The 18092-nt window shown below is 47.3% G+C and overlaps 1 protein-coding gene across 22 annotated transcripts in view; it reads right to left on the reverse strand.

The window, feature by feature from the left end:
* The window catches only part of TMEM108 (transmembrane protein 108), a 473125-nt gene that overhangs the window by 22283 nt on the left and 432750 nt on the right, over positions 1-18092 (reverse strand). The window contains exon 1 of one of the 22 annotated variants that reach the window (XM_016140316.2): positions 3132-3229. The exons of the other annotated variants lie outside the window; for them this stretch is intronic. Within the exon in view, the coding sequence (XP_015995802.2) occupies positions 3132-3144 (13 nt within the window). The 5' untranslated portion in view covers positions 3145-3229. Of the gene's footprint in view, positions 1-3131; positions 3230-18092 lie in introns of those variants that run through there. 22 annotated transcript variants of the gene reach the window in all.

An 18092-nucleotide genomic window follows, 5' to 3' on the forward strand; every position in this document is an offset into this window, starting at 1 on the left:
GAGAGCTGCCTAGCTGAGTAAACCCAACATTCATGAACAAAGTAACTTACTGCTTCGAGCCACCGTTTTGGGGTGGCAGCAGTAACTGGAACACCATCTATGTAGAAGTGAAATTTCAGCTCTTTCAGTGACCACTCTGGCTTTCAACTTGGGTTTCTTTTTTTTTTTTAGTGCTTGGGCTCCACAGGCTGATTTTGATTTTGATTCCCTTACTGTCCTCCTCTCTTGCCCAGACTCAAGGAAAGGGAAACATCTCAATTCTGGGCTCTTTCTACAGCATCACGACTTCTCTGGTCTACACAAAGGAAGAAAGGAACAAATGCATAATAGAAGTGCCATGAAGCTTCCTGGCACATATGCACTTTGTGGTCTGTGGGGACACACGGAATAAGGCTGGAGGCTAGTCCATGGTGCCCGCATGTTGAGATATGGCCATGTCCTTCAAGGAGCTGCCATTCTCGAAGGGAAGAAAATCTGTTATGACAGGGGCATGAATGCACACACCAAAGACGTCCCGTTGAAGACTTTCCCCAAACAAATAAAAATGAGGGTCAGAATTAGACGGATGAAAAGGTCAATTCGACTTCTAACAAAATAACAGGATGCTTAATATTCAGGCAACATCTCACTGACATTACGGGAAAAAAAAAAAAAAACAAAAACAAATGTATCATTCCAGACTGCCTTGTACTCTCACAAAGGAAAAGGAAAGGCTCATAAAAAATGTTCCACGTTTTACAGCACAAAACCGGATAAACACTGCCTCAGCCAGGTGGTCAAGGTCACATCCACAGTGACAAAGTCATGGTGATGGTATGTGCCCTTGACAAAAAACCAGAACTTTACACCTGTTGCTTTCCTTCCTCAAACCTGTAACTCCAGTCTAATCGTAAGGAAAACACTCAAAAAAAAAAAAAAAAAAAAACAAAACAAAAAAACGATTAAGGGACATTCTAAAAACACCTGACCAATACTCCTCACAGTTGTCAAGGTCATCAAAAACAAGAAAGTCTGAGAAACTGTCACAGCCAAAAGGTGCCTAAGGAGACATGGCGACTAAAGGCAATGTGGTATCCTGGATGGGATCCTGGAACAGAAGAAGGTCATTAGGGAAAAATGAAGATGATCTGAACCAAGTACTCAGAATAATGTGCCAATATAGGTTCATTAATCAGGACAAATGCACCACAGTCACGATAATAGGAAACTGGGTGTGGGACATGTAAGAACTCTGCTACACCTCCGCAACTTTTTTGTAGGATTAAAACTATTCCGAAGTTAAAGAAAACTGGTTCCACAGAGGTGAGACGGCCATCCCAGCGGGGTGGGCCCTGGAAGGGGCCTTGGCTGAAGGGAGGAGGCTTGCAGGCAGCTTCCCCGGCACCCTGTGTGAGACCATGCACTCACAGATGTGTTCTGGATACTACTTAGGGAAAGAGACAGGGGAAAAAAATTCCATGACTTCTGCTGCATCTATCTATATCCCCTCTGATTCTCACCTTTTTAATATTCGCCAAGTGTGGAGTTTGGAGGTGAAATGGCCAGAGGGACTAAGAGCCTGAACATATGGGTTTTTAACCTGTTCAAATTCCAACTGAGGGGTCAGGGTAATGCCACCCATGTGACATAAACAGTTACAGCTTTCTTGACCAAGGCCGCAGGCTGCACGAAAATCAGAGCTTATCATTACCACAGGGCTAGACTGTCCATCATTCCATTTACACATGGAAGCTATACAACGTGTTGGGCATGGATACATACCTCCTCATTCAAAATTTTTGCCCATACCCCTTTTCCTGCTAGGAGATGACACATCCATCTCTAAAAACCCAACTTGAACTGTCACTTTGTCCACACAAGGTCAAGATCCCTTACCTCTTCTGGACAGAAAATGGTCTCCCTGAGCAGTGCTCCCGGGGCACTCTGCTCCTGTCTATATTGTGGCCCAACTCCCCGCAGAGCTCTTCAGTCAAGGGCCTGGTTGGAAGGCACAGACCTGGGGCTCAGTGGGATTTAGGTTCAATCCAGGCTCTAACTTCCTGGTTGTGGGACTTAACAAATTAGTTAAACTTTTGTTTTCCTCAGTTGTATAACAAGAATGATAATGCCTGACTTTAGGATTCGTTCAGGGATGGGAATATGAGCTAAGAGGCCCAGAAGCCCCACACGGTGCCAGGCATTCAAAAGGTGGTAGCTGTGGTTTTAACTTTTACTACATTTAGGTCACTCCCCTGGGACTGTGAGCTTCTTGAGACCTAGAGCCTCAGAATTTAGTTTGCTGTCTGACTTCTGCTAGGAGCAGGATGTTGTCTGAAAAATCTGAGAGTGAAAGAATACTTAAAATTCCATACATGCCACTGAATGCAGTAAGTGATGTGAGTCCTGTGGTATGGCAGTATGGGGGTGTGCGTGTATGTGCGCACGCGCATGCTTGCACATACCCATGTGTATATGTGCCTCATTTTTTACTTTGCTTGTCAGTGATTAACCAGTTCAAATGAACACACATTTCATATGACAAGTGAGGCAGGAGCAGGCAGGGATGGAACCCACTTCCTGCACTTCCCTCCCAAGACCCTCCCCAACAACTGCACCTCTCACTGTAGGTTCCATTCCCAATTACAGCAGCAAGTTGACCTTCCTTTCCTTCCCAAGTTCTAAAGGGCTGTGTAAGCATGTTTCCCAGGATCTGGGATGTTCACAGACAAGTCCCAGTATTGGCTTCCTGGTCCGAGGTGTATGCCCTTGAAAGGTTTCGATGAGAGCTGTCAGGAAGTAGGACAAACAGGAGGACTTACTGTTGGGAGGCAGCTGTCAGGGCAACGCTATGGAGGGCCTCGGCATGCCCTAGAGAAGTTTGTGGTGTGTCCTATAAACCCAAGAAAGTGACTCCTGCAGAGCCTGCAGACCCGCAGTTGGGGTCTGGTCCAGTGGGCTCCTCAGCAAGCATAATAGGACCTTTGGGACTCTTGGGGAACTCCCTGAAGAGTCCTGGGACCTTCCCAAAGAGGCTGAGGTACCTGACCCGAGCACACCAGCATCTGTCTACCCTTAGCTTCAAATTCTCAAAAACCAGGAGAAAAGAAAAAAGACACCAGGTCCTTGCCTGATCACGCCTGAGAGTCACTTACCTAAAAACAGCATCAGGGCTGTTCACCTGACATCCTCCGGAGCTTGCTGACAGCCTGAAGTGTCATCTCTTAGCATCCCCTCCTCCTCACCAAAGAGCCTGCCAGAGAGGAGGTGGCTAGAAGGGACAGTAGCAGTGTCTGCGAGGAGGGGGGTGGGCAGGGCGCAGGGAGAGCTTCAGGGGCTGATGTCAAAGAAGGCTGGCTGCTCTGTGGCACACCCGCCCGCCTGCCCCGAGCCCCTGCAGCTCCTCCCTGGGCGTCCTGCAAGGCTGCTTGGTATTCTCGCTGTTCCTCGGCCGGCTGGCGGACTGGCTGCAGGCTACCTGGCACCGCTCTCCTCGGTTAGGTTACCGCCGGTTCACTGCCTGCTCCAGTTTGGCTGGAACAAAACGGCTCAGGAAACACAGCTGTGCATCCTTGTGAAATTGCCCAATTTCCCATTTCAAGGCAGGATGCCCCTACTCCAAGGTATAATTTAGGCTTTAGGCATGAATTAGATTTCACAATTGAATTCTGAAATGCAGCCCTCTAGGCTGTGTCTGTTTGGGCATTAAAATCTTCCTCCCCTCTTGTCCCTCCTCCTCAGTACTGAAACTGATACTGTCACTAATTCTAAATTTCTACTTACTGAGCACCTACTATATGCCAGGCACTCAAACGAGTAATTTTTATATATCATCGTACTCAATCTTCATAAAACCCTCAAGTTGGAAAAAGACAAATCTTAACCCATGTCTTGATTTTAAGAGTATCCATCCTTTACTTCTTCATTGTTCTTTTTAGTTATAAATCTGTGGATTTAGGTACCTGACTAATTCAACATGGCCTTGGAGGTAGCTTTCTGAAGGAAACACCAGTAAGTTTTGTCCATGTCAAGCCGAGGAAACAAAAACAAACATGAAGAGCAAGGAGAAAACAATGGAGGGTGGTCATTCTGCACTGTGTTGGATGGAGCAGATGTTCTGTGCAGCCACTTGACAGGGAACCCATGAAAGCTGGAGGAACCCAGGAAGGCTTCCTGGAAGAGGAGAAACCTGAGCTCTCTTACTGCCATTCCTCCATTTGCTCATTTCCTCATTCACACATTCAACACACATTTATTGAGGGCAATGCTAAGCATAGCATTATGTTTCTTTACCATGGAAATGGCTGCTATTGCCTTATTTCCCACCATGGGTAATAAAATGCATACTGGCAGAGAAAATTCTGACAAATTCTGAAAAGGTAAGTTTATCCACGGGTGGGAAACACTTTAGCATACATTATAGTGTGCTGATGTTCAGAATAAGAACACACTTATGAAGCACCAATTACGTTTGCAAGTATTTTACATGTGCAAACTGATTTATACTCATAAAACTTTTGTGAGGTGGGTTTTGTTCCCTACAACTGATGTTTAGAGAGCTTAAAAGAATTATTCAAGGTCACTCATTCGAGGGTAGCTAAGATGCACATGTAAATGTATATTCCCCTTCTCTACTTTTTTTTCTGTTTCCAGCTGTGGACAGTACCAGCTACAAAAGCCCATTAGTGATAATGCTTGATTACTTCTGCTCCCAGTGAGCTCACCACCTGATCAAAGGAGTCCTAATTTCAGCAGACCTTGGAGATGACAAGCAGATGACCATGCAGAATCAGGCCCTTCAGGGCTGTTCCACTCTGGTCTGGCTCTACTCCAGAGGCACAGTTCAAACTTTGTCTCTGATTTGAACCCAATAAAAATAATCAGGATCAGGACTGAAGCACTTCCCTGAAAGGCTCTAATCCCCAGGCCAAGCTTGGGGCGGTGTAGGGACGGCCACGACCCTCTTTAGGGATGTTGTCTTTTGCAGACCCCCTCCTCAGCGGTAGGAAGGTAGCTGCCTCTACCTCCTAGGCTGGGGGCTGAGGAGAAGAGGTAGTTCCTTGCCACTGAGATTTGTTTAGCTGTTTTCCCTTTACTCTAGCCACAGGACCCAAAAGCTCAGGTGCCCGAGGCACATAGGTAAGTGTGCACTTCCCTCCCCCAAACACGGTCCGAATTTCTTTTAGATTCTAGAACACACAGTGTTACAATCCTACAGATCTAGGAATAGGACACTTTGAATAAAGGGTGTTTAGTTCTATTCAATCTCCTTTTTCCTGGAGAGGTGTGGCGAGAAAGGACACTGGAACCAAGTGTAAATCCACTCACTAGTTGTATAACTGTTTCAATTTCCCAGAGAAGCTGGCTACATTCAGAGTCAGGCTGCTGCTTTCCATTCCCTGTGAAGTTCTCTCATTTGTTCTTTAGATTTTGCACTGTATTGGTGTAGTGGACACTGTAGTCCACCGCCCAGATTCCTCCTTCCACACAGCTGAGTTTCTCCTCAGCAATTGGTCTCAGTTCAAGAGAGCTGCATCACTCAAAGTTACCTCCCCCCACCCCCGCTGGGAAACCTGCATCCAATGATTGGTTCCTGTGGGGTTAAAAGGGCTGGTCCCCTGGCCTCAGTCTGGGGGGACTATGAAGGGCCATGGAGCTCCGGAGCTCCCTGCTGGGTTGGCTAAAGCCTCCGGTGGTGTAACTGAGTCAGCCCAGCTTCTCCCCCTGCCTGATCCTGCTCCCCTCACCCTCCTAAAGGTGTTGATTCTGGGAACACTTCCAGAAACCCTCCTGTATGCAGATGTGCAGCTCAGTCTGCTTCCAGGGAGCCAGGTGTGCAGAGCACGGCATTCGGTCAGTGCTGCTGCTGCCGCTGCCGGGAAGACGATCCTTCCTTCTCCTCGGTCCTTTCCTGTGTCTCACTCTCTCATAATCCTTCCACCTCATTTAACATCCTTTTAAGGATTTGCTACTTCTGGGTGGCCTCCCTTGGTGTACCCCTTCTGGGTTCCAGTCGCCCTAATCGTGAATGCCACAGTCAATGATAGTACGTAAGACTTTTCCTTTCGTCATTGTGTATTTTCTTACACTCTTCCATTAGCTTGGAAGCTCCTTTAAAAAGGCAATCTCACGTTTAATTTAAAAATATTCCCTCTCACCCAGTCATATACGAGCGATGACTGGGGACACCCAATCCTATTGGCTGAACATTTGACAAATCCCTCATCACTACCTCATTTTCCTCTCTCATTCGCTTAATTCATTCAGCACATATTTACTGCATGTCCCGTCTAAGCACTGTGCGGCTAACCCTGCGGCCACACTGCCAAGGTTCGAACCCCCTTTCCCTGCTTTCTAGCTCGGTGACTTTGGGCAAGTTACTTCAGCTCTCTGTGCCTTGGTTCCCTCGCCTGTAAAATGAGATTAATAATACTAATTACCTCACAAGATTACTGTGAGGATTACATGAGTTAACATATACAGAGTTTATAACATCGTTTAGTGCACAGCGAGCATTATCTAAGTCTGCACTGTCCAGTATGGCAGCCACTAGCCACATGAGGCGACTGAGCACTCCAAATGTGGCTGCTTCAAATTGAAATGTGCTGTAAATATAAAATACATACCTACTTTTGAAGACTCAGTACAAAAAAGTAGAATAACCCATTAATAATTTTTGTATTGAATACATATTGAAATATTTTAGATATATTTGGTTAAATAAAATCTATTGAAATTCATTTCATCTTTTTATTAATATGGCTACTATACAATCTAAAATTACATATGTGGTTCATATTATATTTCCATTTAATGTAGGGAGGAGGCAAGCGAATTAAAATGTTAATGAAGCCACAATCAGAGATTGCATTATGCTGGTCAGCCCTGCAGCCAGGCCAGGAGGACACCTTCAGAACAAAGGAAGAGTTCTGCTGGATTGCTGACAGCCCGTTCCCCACACCTGTGAAGGGGAAACAGGACCCAAGAGTCATTCCCTGTGGCTAAAGGCATGGGGAGCCTAAGGATTAAAGGCGGGAACTGGCAGCAGGCCTTTCGTTCTACATATTCCTACCTTTTCATGCTACATACTCTTCCCCTTCCTCACTAACATCCATAGCAAAGGAAATGGAAACTAAAAAATGACATATAAACTGAATTCCCTGAATACTCAGGGTCCCTTTCAGTGACTTTACTCTGTCTCTCTCTCTGTCCCTCTCACTCTCTGCCTCTGAGAGGAGACCACACTCTGCAGAGTGTTACCCCTTTCCTAATAAACTTTCCTATTGGTTCTAACTTTGGCCTGTGTGTTGAATTCTTTTTACACTCTCCGCCAAAGGACCCTCTTCTCTCAGTGCAGGGCTTGGTCTCCCCCCGCACTTGGGGAAATTTGCCCTGTCCAGCGTCATCCTGGACAGTATTAATTTAAGTCTTTGCTATAAAAATAGTAATGAAAAGCAGAATATAATAAATCCTGTAACAGGGACATGCACTGCCAGGAGTGTGGACCACCAGCAGCATCAGCACCACCTGGGAAACTTGTTAGAAATAGAGACCCTTAGGTCCCCACTCCTGAGCCACTGAATCAGAAACTCAAGGAACAGGCTAGACAATCTGTATTGTTTTAAAAAGAAACCTACAGGTTATTCTGATCTCACCAAAGTTTGAAAGATATGGTCTAAGAGAGTGCAGCAGCGTCTAACTGGTTCTGCTAGAGAAGACCATGCTGTCCACAGGATAGTCACAGAGAAGAGGTAGGGAGGGAAACCACACAGGAAGTCATCTAGGCATTTAGTAAGTTTCAAATAAAAATAGTCGGGTGGCCTACAGCAACGCTCCATCCCGCTCTGCTTGGCTAACTTCAGATGTAGCTTTTTTTTGGAAACAAATGCTATCTGGCCTGGCCTGGTCCCTGGTCCTCTGCACCTTCTTAATCTAAAGTGAGCCAAGAACAAAAGGAATCTCAACTATCTTCCCATGGTGAAATTAATTTGCATTTGTAAAGTACAACCTCAATACGTGTTTGTTCCTCTGTGCTGTGCTCAACTCCCAGTGGATGTGGAATCTTCTGGGGAAGCCCAGATTCAGAAAGTGCTCCTGCACTAGCTCAGGAGCCCGCCAGTGACAAGTAGGTCAGTTTCTACCTAGAGCTGCTTCCTGAGAGCATCATGAAAGGCAGTGGGGGATGAGGGGTGGCTGTAGAGATCCTCTTCCATCAGGAAAAGACTCTACACTAACTCTGTGATTTTGCACTTTGGATTTATGGTCTATTTTTTCTTGGGCTCTTAGTAGACACCTTTCAATTGATGAAGTCCAAATTTGGCCCTCGGTTGTGAGTTTTGAGAAGTCCATGCATTGTAGTGTGGGTTAAAGAATTCAGTAAACTTATGCCACATTTCTTTCCCAAGTAAAGTGGGAGGGGAGAGCTGGGAAGAAAGGGCTCTACGGGCCATCATCACTGGGCAAGGAGGCTGCAGGTGCACAGCAAACTCATTTTTGTACAGAAGCCTGAGTTTGCTTTCTGCCCCCTTGTGTATTCATAGCCTCCCTGCTCACAATGCACACATCACCTTCACTCATTGTGAATTATGCTGCAGAAATTTTGGGCCAGCAGTGTTTTCCCATTGAATAATTTCCTGGAGGTAGCTTTTGTGTCTGTGGCTCTAACCCACCAAGGGTGGGGCAAGCATCAGCACATCAGCAGTGACAGCCGCATCAGGATTAACAGCAATAATGCTAATACTACTGATAGAAGTGAGAGCACTAACAGTGATGGCAGCGGTAGAAATGGTCAGATGGGTATCGTTTATTCGGTCTACATTCCAGGTACTGAATTATGTACTTTACTACTACTCCAGGTTATATTTTCCAAATAGAACTGCACCAAAATATCCTATCGCACAGGTTCTTCCCACAGTGTGATGTTAATATTCACAGAGAGATGGAGTCTACGTTCCCTCCCCTTGTATCTGGGAAGGCCTGTCACTTTGGCAGAAGTGACAAGATGAGTTCCAAGTTCCCGTATGAGTTAATAAAAGGTGACCTGTGGTAAGTCTGACTGCCCTGAAGCTGCCATGCTGGGTAGATCACACAGAGATGGAGATGCCCAAGGAGTCCCAGCTCTTTAAGCCCCCAACTGTGAGTGGACAAACCTTCAGGTGACTTCAGCCCACATGATGTCAAGAGAAGCAGAGACAAGCTGTCCTCACTAAGTTCTGTCCAGAATGCAGGTTTGTGAACAAAATAAATGGTGTTATTGTTTTAAAACCACAGAGTTTTGGGGTGGTTTGTTACACATGAATAGTAAATGGGACTCCTACATTATCTCGGTAAACCATACAATAACATCTCAAACCCTCAATAACCTAGGTATTATTATCACAGCTAACTTAAGATGAGGCAACATGCAAAGAGGTTAAGTGATTGTATAAACTGTAAAGAAATGAAGACTCTTCAGACTTTACAAAATGAATTCCATGGGGGCCATGACAGTAATGTCAACTTGTGCATGATGGGAACGCCCTTAGGGTGTGACCAGAATGCCCCAAACCACAGAAACATCAGCTTCCACTTGCAGGAGCCAATACGCATGAGGGTCCCACCTTGTAAGGTCCATATAAGCTGAACACCTTAGACAGATGATGCTCAAGCCTAACCCAACAGCATCACGAATGGATGTGCCAGAGCCAAAGACTCTGACCTTCTGACCCATCACAGCTGTTGGCCTGGGACCCATGTGCAGCTCTCCACACCCCAAGTCAACAGAGCTCACTTTGGGGATGCTAAGGGCTTTCATCCCTTGGCTCTGTCGAGTAAGACTGTACTTTCCTTCTCTGTGTGTTGTGTTAACCTGCATGGGTACTTGATTAGTTTACCTGTAGCTTCCACTCCATAAACCTGGCATTATGGAAAGACACAAATGCGTTCAAGAGTGTTACTTCGGTAGCTGCTTTTCTTGCTCACAGCAATAATCTTCCCAAGATCTCACATCTGGTAAGTGGCAGAGCCAGGCTGGAAGCCTAGGTCCATCTTACTCTGCATGCCGGCTCTGAGTCCCATCCTACCCAGACCTGGCCACATGTCCATCTCATGTATGTGCTACAGTCCCCGGTGGGTCTGTATTCTTGCCTAGACATGTCTGCTAGATTACACACGGACATCCGTAAGCAAAGACGACCACTGGGTCTTTTACTGTCATAAGAGAGGGGACTTATCTTCAAAGGTCTGAAGATTAGGCTGATTCCTATACCCAGTATGTGTGTGTGTGTGTGTGTGTGTGTGTGTGTGTGTGTGTGTGTGTGTGTGTGTGTGTATATATATATATATATATATATATATATATATATATATAAATAAAGAACACTTGGCCTTAAAGTGGGAATGAGAACTTTGGCTACAATGAGGTTAGCATAGGACTTTGATGTCTTGGTTTACTCTGGTGGACTTTTAGAGGTTGGCTTTTTTTCTATTTTATTATTATTATTATTATTTACTGTCCATAATATTATTTCAATTAGGAAATGTGTTCTAAGAGTCAAAAAGCGTCTTTACTGTCTTTTACTTCGGAGTCCAATTGGTTTGTAAGCTGGGGACGGTCCATTTGGAGTAAGATTTCCAGGCTGTAGCAAAGTCAAATGTGTTGCTGATATTTTCACCAGCTATTACACCCCAAATGATGCTGGGCATACCCTTAGAAATGGCAAGGTCCCAGAAACAAAGGTAACACCATCAAGGACAGCATATAGCATAGTTGATCCAGCTCATGGCATGTAGGAGAAAGGGTCCCAGACTTATTTATGGTGAGTGGGGACCTTCACCCAGGTGGAGCAGCTTTGCTCCTGCAGACCTGGTTTCCAGCCAGCTCGAATAAACAAAAAACAGATGCAGGCAGGGTCTGCTCATCTCTGTTCCTCTGGGGTTCCCACGTTATAGGGCAGAGGCTTATCCTGCTTATACTTATACAGGAGGACTGACATCACCCATCTTCTAATTACTGAATACGCCTTCCTCTTTCATTGCTTCCTTTTGAGTGGTTCAGAAAGACATTTCCTTCTTTTTAAAATTAAGTTTATTAGGTATGATTTATATGCAATAAAATCCATGCATTTTAAGTGTACAAATTGATGAGTTTTGACAAACATATGTGATTGTGTAGCCACCACCATCATCAAGATATAGAACATTTCTGTATCTCTGGTAAGTTCCCTTGTACCCCTTTACAGTCAAATCTCCTCCCCTACACCTACTTTAGGCAGCCAATGATCTGATTTCCATCACTACTGGTTAGTTTCATCTGTTCTAGATTTTTTTCATTTACGTGGATTTAGATAGAATCTTTTGTGTCTGGCTTTCACTCAGTATAACATGTGAAATTTATCCAAACATCTGTGAAATTTATCCACTTGCTGTATATAGCAGTGGTTCGTTCCTTTTTTATTGCTGAATAGTATTCCATTATATGGATATACTCCAATTGGTATGTTTATTCATCTGATGATAAATATTTAGGTCATTTCTAGTTTAGAACTATTGTGAATAAAGCTGCTACAAACATTCGTTTTAAGTCTGTATGCACATATGTTTTCATTTCTCTTGGGTAAACACCTAGGAGTAGAACCTCTACCAAACGACATATGGTAAGTGTATACTTAAGTTTCTTAAAAATTGTCAAATTGTTTTCCAAAGTGTTTTACCAGTTTACATTTTTGTTTTAAAATTTAATTATGTTGACTGATTAATCGATTGTTTAGGTAATAAAGTCTATTGGCATGATCCAACAGTCAAAATACAGAAAATAAATATAGTGAAAATCTCTCTCTGAGCTGAAGGTGAGTGGTGTTACCAGTTCTTTATGGACCTTCTGGGAGATAACTGAAACATGCACAAGGAAACACTTAAATACACTTCCCCTCCCACGTTTTATACAGATGAGTGTGTACTAGGCACACCTTGCTTTACTTACTTAGTAACATATCTTGGATATTGTTAAACAGTCATTTCCCAAAGTGTATTCTTGAAGAACTCTATACCCATCAGGAGCTCTGTAAGTAAAGGGTTCTTGTGACAATGCTGCATGCCTTCCAAAATTCACAATGCATGTTCACTTATTAAAGGCTCTAAGAGGTTCTGTGATTAAAAAGCAGGGTTTCCACAATTATTTGATCTGAGAATCCTTTTCTTTGCAGTAAAATCTATGTAACATTTTTTGCAGAACTAGAATTCTGCAGGATACTCTTGGGGAAGCACTTAACTAGGCCAGAAGTAAACAAACCTTTTCTGTAAAGGTCAGAGAGCAAGCATTTTAGGCTTTGTGGATACGGTCTCAGATGCAGTTACTCAATTCTGCCATTGTAGTATGAAAACAGACATAGACAAGATGTCAAGGAATAGCCGTGGCTGTGTTTTAATAAAACTTTATTTACACAAAGCAGCAGCATATTGTAGTCTGCCAATTCCTGATCAAGAAAATGGTAGGATTGGAGATGGGGGAGGTTCCAATTAAGTTTTTAGACTGTTTTTCCAAAACGTACTGTTTGTGCTCCTTTTTCCCTCTATGCCCCATTTCCTTCCCCATCTAATCATCCCACCTAGAAGAGGGAAGGGAAAGGAAGGGCGGAGGGGACAAAAGCAGAGAAAGAAGATGGCGGTGGGAGAGAAGGAAAGGCGAGAGGAAGTTGTGGGGAAGGTGTCCTGGAGGAAAATAAACACTGCTGAAGTCTGAATGAACAGGTGCCCAGTCGGAAATGTCCTCCTCACCCAGCTTGTCCTCTCCTTCCCCTGTCCTCTCCAGGACCAAGGTGTCTACTTGGAGCACTGAGTAAAGAGCCTCCATGTTCCACACTATCATGATCCATCTCATTAGACAAATGTTCAGTGACTGAATGCAGGCTTTTGGACTCTGGGCTTTGCCATCTCCATCTGTAAGAACATGGAAGCCCGAGACTCCTTTACAGCTCTCTCATTTTAGGATGCCACAAAACCTTTGTTGTTCATGGCTCTAGGTCCGGGTCTGGCTGTGATCCAGGCTCATGGCTAGAGGCAAGACTCTGGATTTAAAACGTCATGTTAATGTAGTAAGGCGCCTGCACCTAACTTATGCAACTATGACCCATCTTATTGTTTATCACGCATGTGTGGCAGGATGCTACTATTGTTCTCTGACATATATAAAGCCCATGCGGCCCCCTAGCGCAGAGGCATGTGCCCCCTGCAATAAAGCTGGTGCCTGCCGTTTCAACCTCATGTCGGCTCCTCGTGCATTCTTTCAACTGGGTGTCTCACCAGTGAAACCCCTTCTTGATCAGCTCGGCACTGAAACGTGCTGTAGCCAGAAGGTGAGTACAGCCCCCAGCTCTTTGGACGGTCCCCAGGTGGAGAATACCCGAGTGGAGGACATGTGGCCCCCGCTGCCTCCCAGTGGTGCCCTGTGGCCACGTATCTGGCTATGTGAACGTCCCCGGAGGACTGGCATGGAGTGAAGCCACGTCCAGATGATGTTGGGAAAGCCCTGGAGTTGCTGGAGCCCAATGTCCCAACTGCTCACTGGGAGGCAGCGGGTCGGGTGGCCTGGATGTTCCTGGCGGTGCTGCGGCGTTCAGGACGAGGCTCAGCGGGTGCAGTAATTGCAAGGTCAGGAAGAAGCGCTGGGAAGGTGGCAGGCAGCAGCGGAACGCATGCTGCAGGGCCCTGACGGGTCGCTGCCAGCGTCCCAGTCTGGGAGCCCAATGACAACACCGCAGCAGGCGCGGCCGGTGATACGGCAGCAGGTTGAAGGAGAGCAGCCGTTGGCCCCGGGGATCAAGCTTATAGTGCCCCCCTCCCCCTCATGGCTAAAAAGCATACCACCTTGATCCAGTACACCCTCACCGAACTCTGGACCTGATGAAGCAGGTACGGCAGAGAGCTGGGGAGATGGTTCCAGGTGGCTGCTGCAGCTGTGGGATGATGGGGCCGAAGGGACTGAATTATCTCCAGAAGAGATGGCTCAGCTGGCCTCTGTAACGGCGATACCGTCCCTGCAACAGCACCGCCAGAATGTGGCACGGACGGCGTGGGGTGCAGGCCACCGCTCCCTCATTAACTGGCTCATGTTCACTGCACGGACAGTGTGGGCCAACCCTGGGGAGAGGCCAGAGACTGTGAGCAGATGGACCACCTACTTAGATCCAGATAATGAGGGAAATGGGCATGCGACAGATGAAGTTTCATGCCCAGTACACTAGCCCTGATGAGGAGGTATTTATAACCCATATGAAAGACTTGATCTTGACCTCTGGCCTGGCTGGTACTTTGAGCATCATGGCAGCACTGCTGTCCCCTAATGTGGATAGGCGGATCCGCGAGGTAACGTCCACCATGGCAAGGTTGGGGGATGTGGAACTGGAACACAAGTAGTGTTCCACCCAAGTGCGTGCCGTACCACCCCTGGCACTCCCACACTGGTCAGTGCATGGAGGTGTGGCTGAAAGGGGTGGCGGTGCAGTGCCCAGACCCATCGGCAGTGAGAGTGAGCCACAGGCAAACGTGGTTTGATCTCCTCGCAGCAGGGGTTGCTGCAGAAAAGACTGAGCAGCGACCTAATGAAGTGCTGCTGGCGCTGTGGAATCAGCCGGCCTGACCAGCAGTTCACCCCATTCCCGGGGAAGCCACAATCTGTGAGATGTGGCTGGCCGATTAGCTCCCTGAATAGGGATTCAGCCAGGACATCCGGTTGGCAGGGGAGCCAGCTGACCTGACGCTCATGTAAACTGACTATACATTGGTCCCTCTTATAATGTGCAGAGGGTATTAGCCCTCGTGGATACCAGTGCTGATGCCATCCTGCTTTATGGGAATCCGGACAAGTTTTCCAGGCCCACTGTAACCATAGAAAGCTATGGGGGTCGAATCATTCGTGTGCGGCAGGTCTCTATGACATTGGGTATTGGCAGATTGCCTCCTCGGACACACCAAGTGTACATATCCTCCATACAGGAGTACATTTTGGGGGTGGAAGTTTTGTGAGGCTTGACTATAAATACCACTGCTGGTAAATTTTGCCTTGGTATCTGGTTGGTAAAAACTATTATCTGGGGACATCCACACCATGCTCTGTAAGTGTTGCCCCAGCCTACCCAGGGAGTGAATACGAAGTACTGCTGGGCAGCCATGAGGAAATAAAATGCACCATTCTGAAGCTGGAAGAAGCTGGGGTCGTTCATCCTACTCTTACCCCATACAACATCCCCGTGTGGCCAGTGGAGAAGCCTGATGGCTCCTGGTGCGAGACAGTTGACTATTGGGAGCTAAATAAGGTTACGCTGCCCCTGCAAGCCGCTGTACCAACAAACGTCAAATACATCATGGACCGGTTGTCACATGAACTTGGACGATACCATTATGTGATGGACTTGGAAAATGCATTTTTCTCTATTGCCATAGCCCTAGAAAGTCAAGAACAGTTTGGCTTCACCTGGAAAGGGCGATGGTGGACATTCCTCATTTTTCCCCAGGGCTATCTGCACAGCCCTACTTTGTGCCATGGTCTAGTGGCTCAAGTCTTAGCCACGTGGAAACGATCACCCGCAGTGCACTTGTATCATTATATTGATGATATAATGCTAACCTCTGATTCTCTTACAGAACTAAACCAGCCTGAGAGAAGCTCTTGCCGAGTGGAGCTGGGCAGTCAATGAGGACAAGGTCCAGGGACCTGGGTTCTCTGTCCAATTCTTGAGATTTGTCTGGTCGGATAAGACAAAATTAATCCCAGAGGCGGTGATTGATAAGAAGCAAGCATACTCCCAACCCGAAACCGTGAAGTAGCTCTAAACCTGTTTGGGACTGCTGGGGTTTTGGAGTGTTCATTCCTCATTTTGCCTCCTTGTTGTGACCCCTGCACCATCTAGTGTGATGGGGTGCTCAATGGGATTGGACCCCTGAGATAGAAGAGGCCTTTAAGACTACAAAGCAAGCTGTAGCACAGGCCCAAACTCTACATGCAGTAGATCCAGCCCCCCCATTCCTGCTTACGGTGCAGGTGGACCATACAGGGTTTGGATGCGGCTTGTGGCAGAAGCACGGTCCCCAGAAGGAGCCGATAGGCTTCTAGTCCTAGTTATGGAAAGGTGCAGAAACGCGGTATTCTCGATAGAGAAGCAACTGGCTGCCATATATGCAGCCCTTCTGGCCAGTGAGGCCATCGCTGGCCCCGATCCTGTAACCGTGCAATCCACATACCCCGCGGAGGGGTGGCTGTGGTCTTGGGTGAAGACTCCCTGTACGGGAATTGCACAAACCCCTATACTGCCCAAGTGGGGGGCGTACCTGGAGCAGCGGGTGCAGTTCTCTGCGAGCTGCCTGTCAGGTCAACTGCACTCCCTATTGGGATGGTGTAGTTTCAAGCAGGTCTCCTGGCGGAAGCTGCTGAGATGGGGGACGTACCGAGTCCCTGTGTAGAGGGTCGGGCTCCCACCCCTGAGGATGCCTGGTATACAGATGGCTCATGCCACGGGCAGCCCCCGACATGGGCTGCCATGGTGGTACAGCCATCCACAGAACCCTTCTGGTATGAGACTGGTGCTGGCCAATCCAGCCAATGGGCAGAGTTTCAGGCTGCATGGTTGGTCCTCATGAATGAAACTGGCACAGTGCACATCTGCACTGCCAGCTGGGCCACGTATTGAGGTCTAACTCTGTGGCTGTCCCGGTGGGCTGCCCAGGAGTGGATGACAGGCCACCATCCCCTATGGAGTTGGGGGTTGTGGGAAGACATGTGGAAATGGGGTCTTCAACAGGGGCCGCTACATACCATATCCCTGGCCATCGGCCATTACAGGACCCAGGCAATGATGCAGCCGATGAGTTGGCAGGAGGGACTGCCGTGGCACATCACTCCGGCTATGGCTGGGAACTGGATGTGGCTGCGTACCTGGAACGCCACACCTGAATGGGTCAGCAACTCCCCGCGCCTCATAGACTATGCCATTCCTAATGGGTGAGGATGGCTGGTAGTAGAACGTGTGGAATTGCGGGAGCAGGCCCCTCACTGAATAGGGCAAGTAAGACCTGTGCCCAATCATATCATGGGGTGTCTGCCCCCCGAGCTGTGTGCTAAAACACCCTTGCTAATATTTCCAAGGTCTGGTGGGATGGGCAATGTTATGTTGGTACGGAGCCTACTGATCGGCTGGCTACCTGCAAGGTATCTCTGGGTCTGTGGGCACCATGGCTGGCCCTACTTGCCTGCTGATTGGACTGGCCATTGTACCTGGGGATGCTCATATTTAGCTGGACCCATATTATCTACCTTGCCCCAATTGCCTCATAACTGGGATCCCGCAGATCACCGCTGGCACCGGCAGAAACGGCCAGCATGGTGGCTCTATCCCTGGCGTTATTCATTCCAGGGGTGGGATCCATAGATGTAGAATTGCAGGTAGAAGCTTTAGCGCAGCACATCGCACAGGCATCAAACGCTACGCGTCAGGCTATAGTCCTTTTAATGGATGAAACTATGCAAATGTGGAAAGCAGTTCTGCAAAACCACATGGCCTTTGACCTCCTAACCGCTGCCCAGGGTGGCACCTGTGCCCTGCTCCATGTAGAATGCTGTGCCTACATTCCTGATCATGCCGAGCAGGCAAAGGCAGCTCTCCAGGAAGTGGATGCTGAAGTCCAAGCCATCCATGCCCTGGGAGTAGACCCTTTGACAACTTGGTGGAATTCCCTGGTGGACAGTAGCTGTCCTAGCCCTTGTAGCCTGTAGCTTGGCAGTATTTTGTTGTTCTTTATGTTGTTGTTGTGGATTGTGGGCCAAGGTAGCGCCCTCTGGGCCAGATCTCATGCCGCAGACCTGTAGGGGTGGAGTGCGGGTCCCAGGTCCGGCTGTGATCCAGGCTCGCGGCTAGAGATCAGACTCCAGATTTAAAATGTTACATTACTGTAGTAAGACGCCTGCACATAACTTATGCAAGTATGACTCAGCTTATTGTTTACTACACACACATGGCAGGATGCCACTATTGTTCTCTGACATGTATAAAGCCCATGCGGCCCCCTAGCGCAGAGGCGTGTGCCCCCCGCAATAAAGCGGGTGCCTGCCGTTTCATTCTCACGTCGGCTCCTCGTGCGGTTCAACT

Source organism: Rousettus aegyptiacus, unplaced genomic scaffold, assembly GCF_014176215.1.
Source record: "Rousettus aegyptiacus isolate mRouAeg1 unplaced genomic scaffold, mRouAeg1.p scaffold_m13_p_4, whole genome shotgun sequence".
In the NCBI taxonomy this organism is placed as follows: domain Eukaryota; kingdom Metazoa; phylum Chordata; class Mammalia; order Chiroptera; family Pteropodidae; genus Rousettus; species Rousettus aegyptiacus.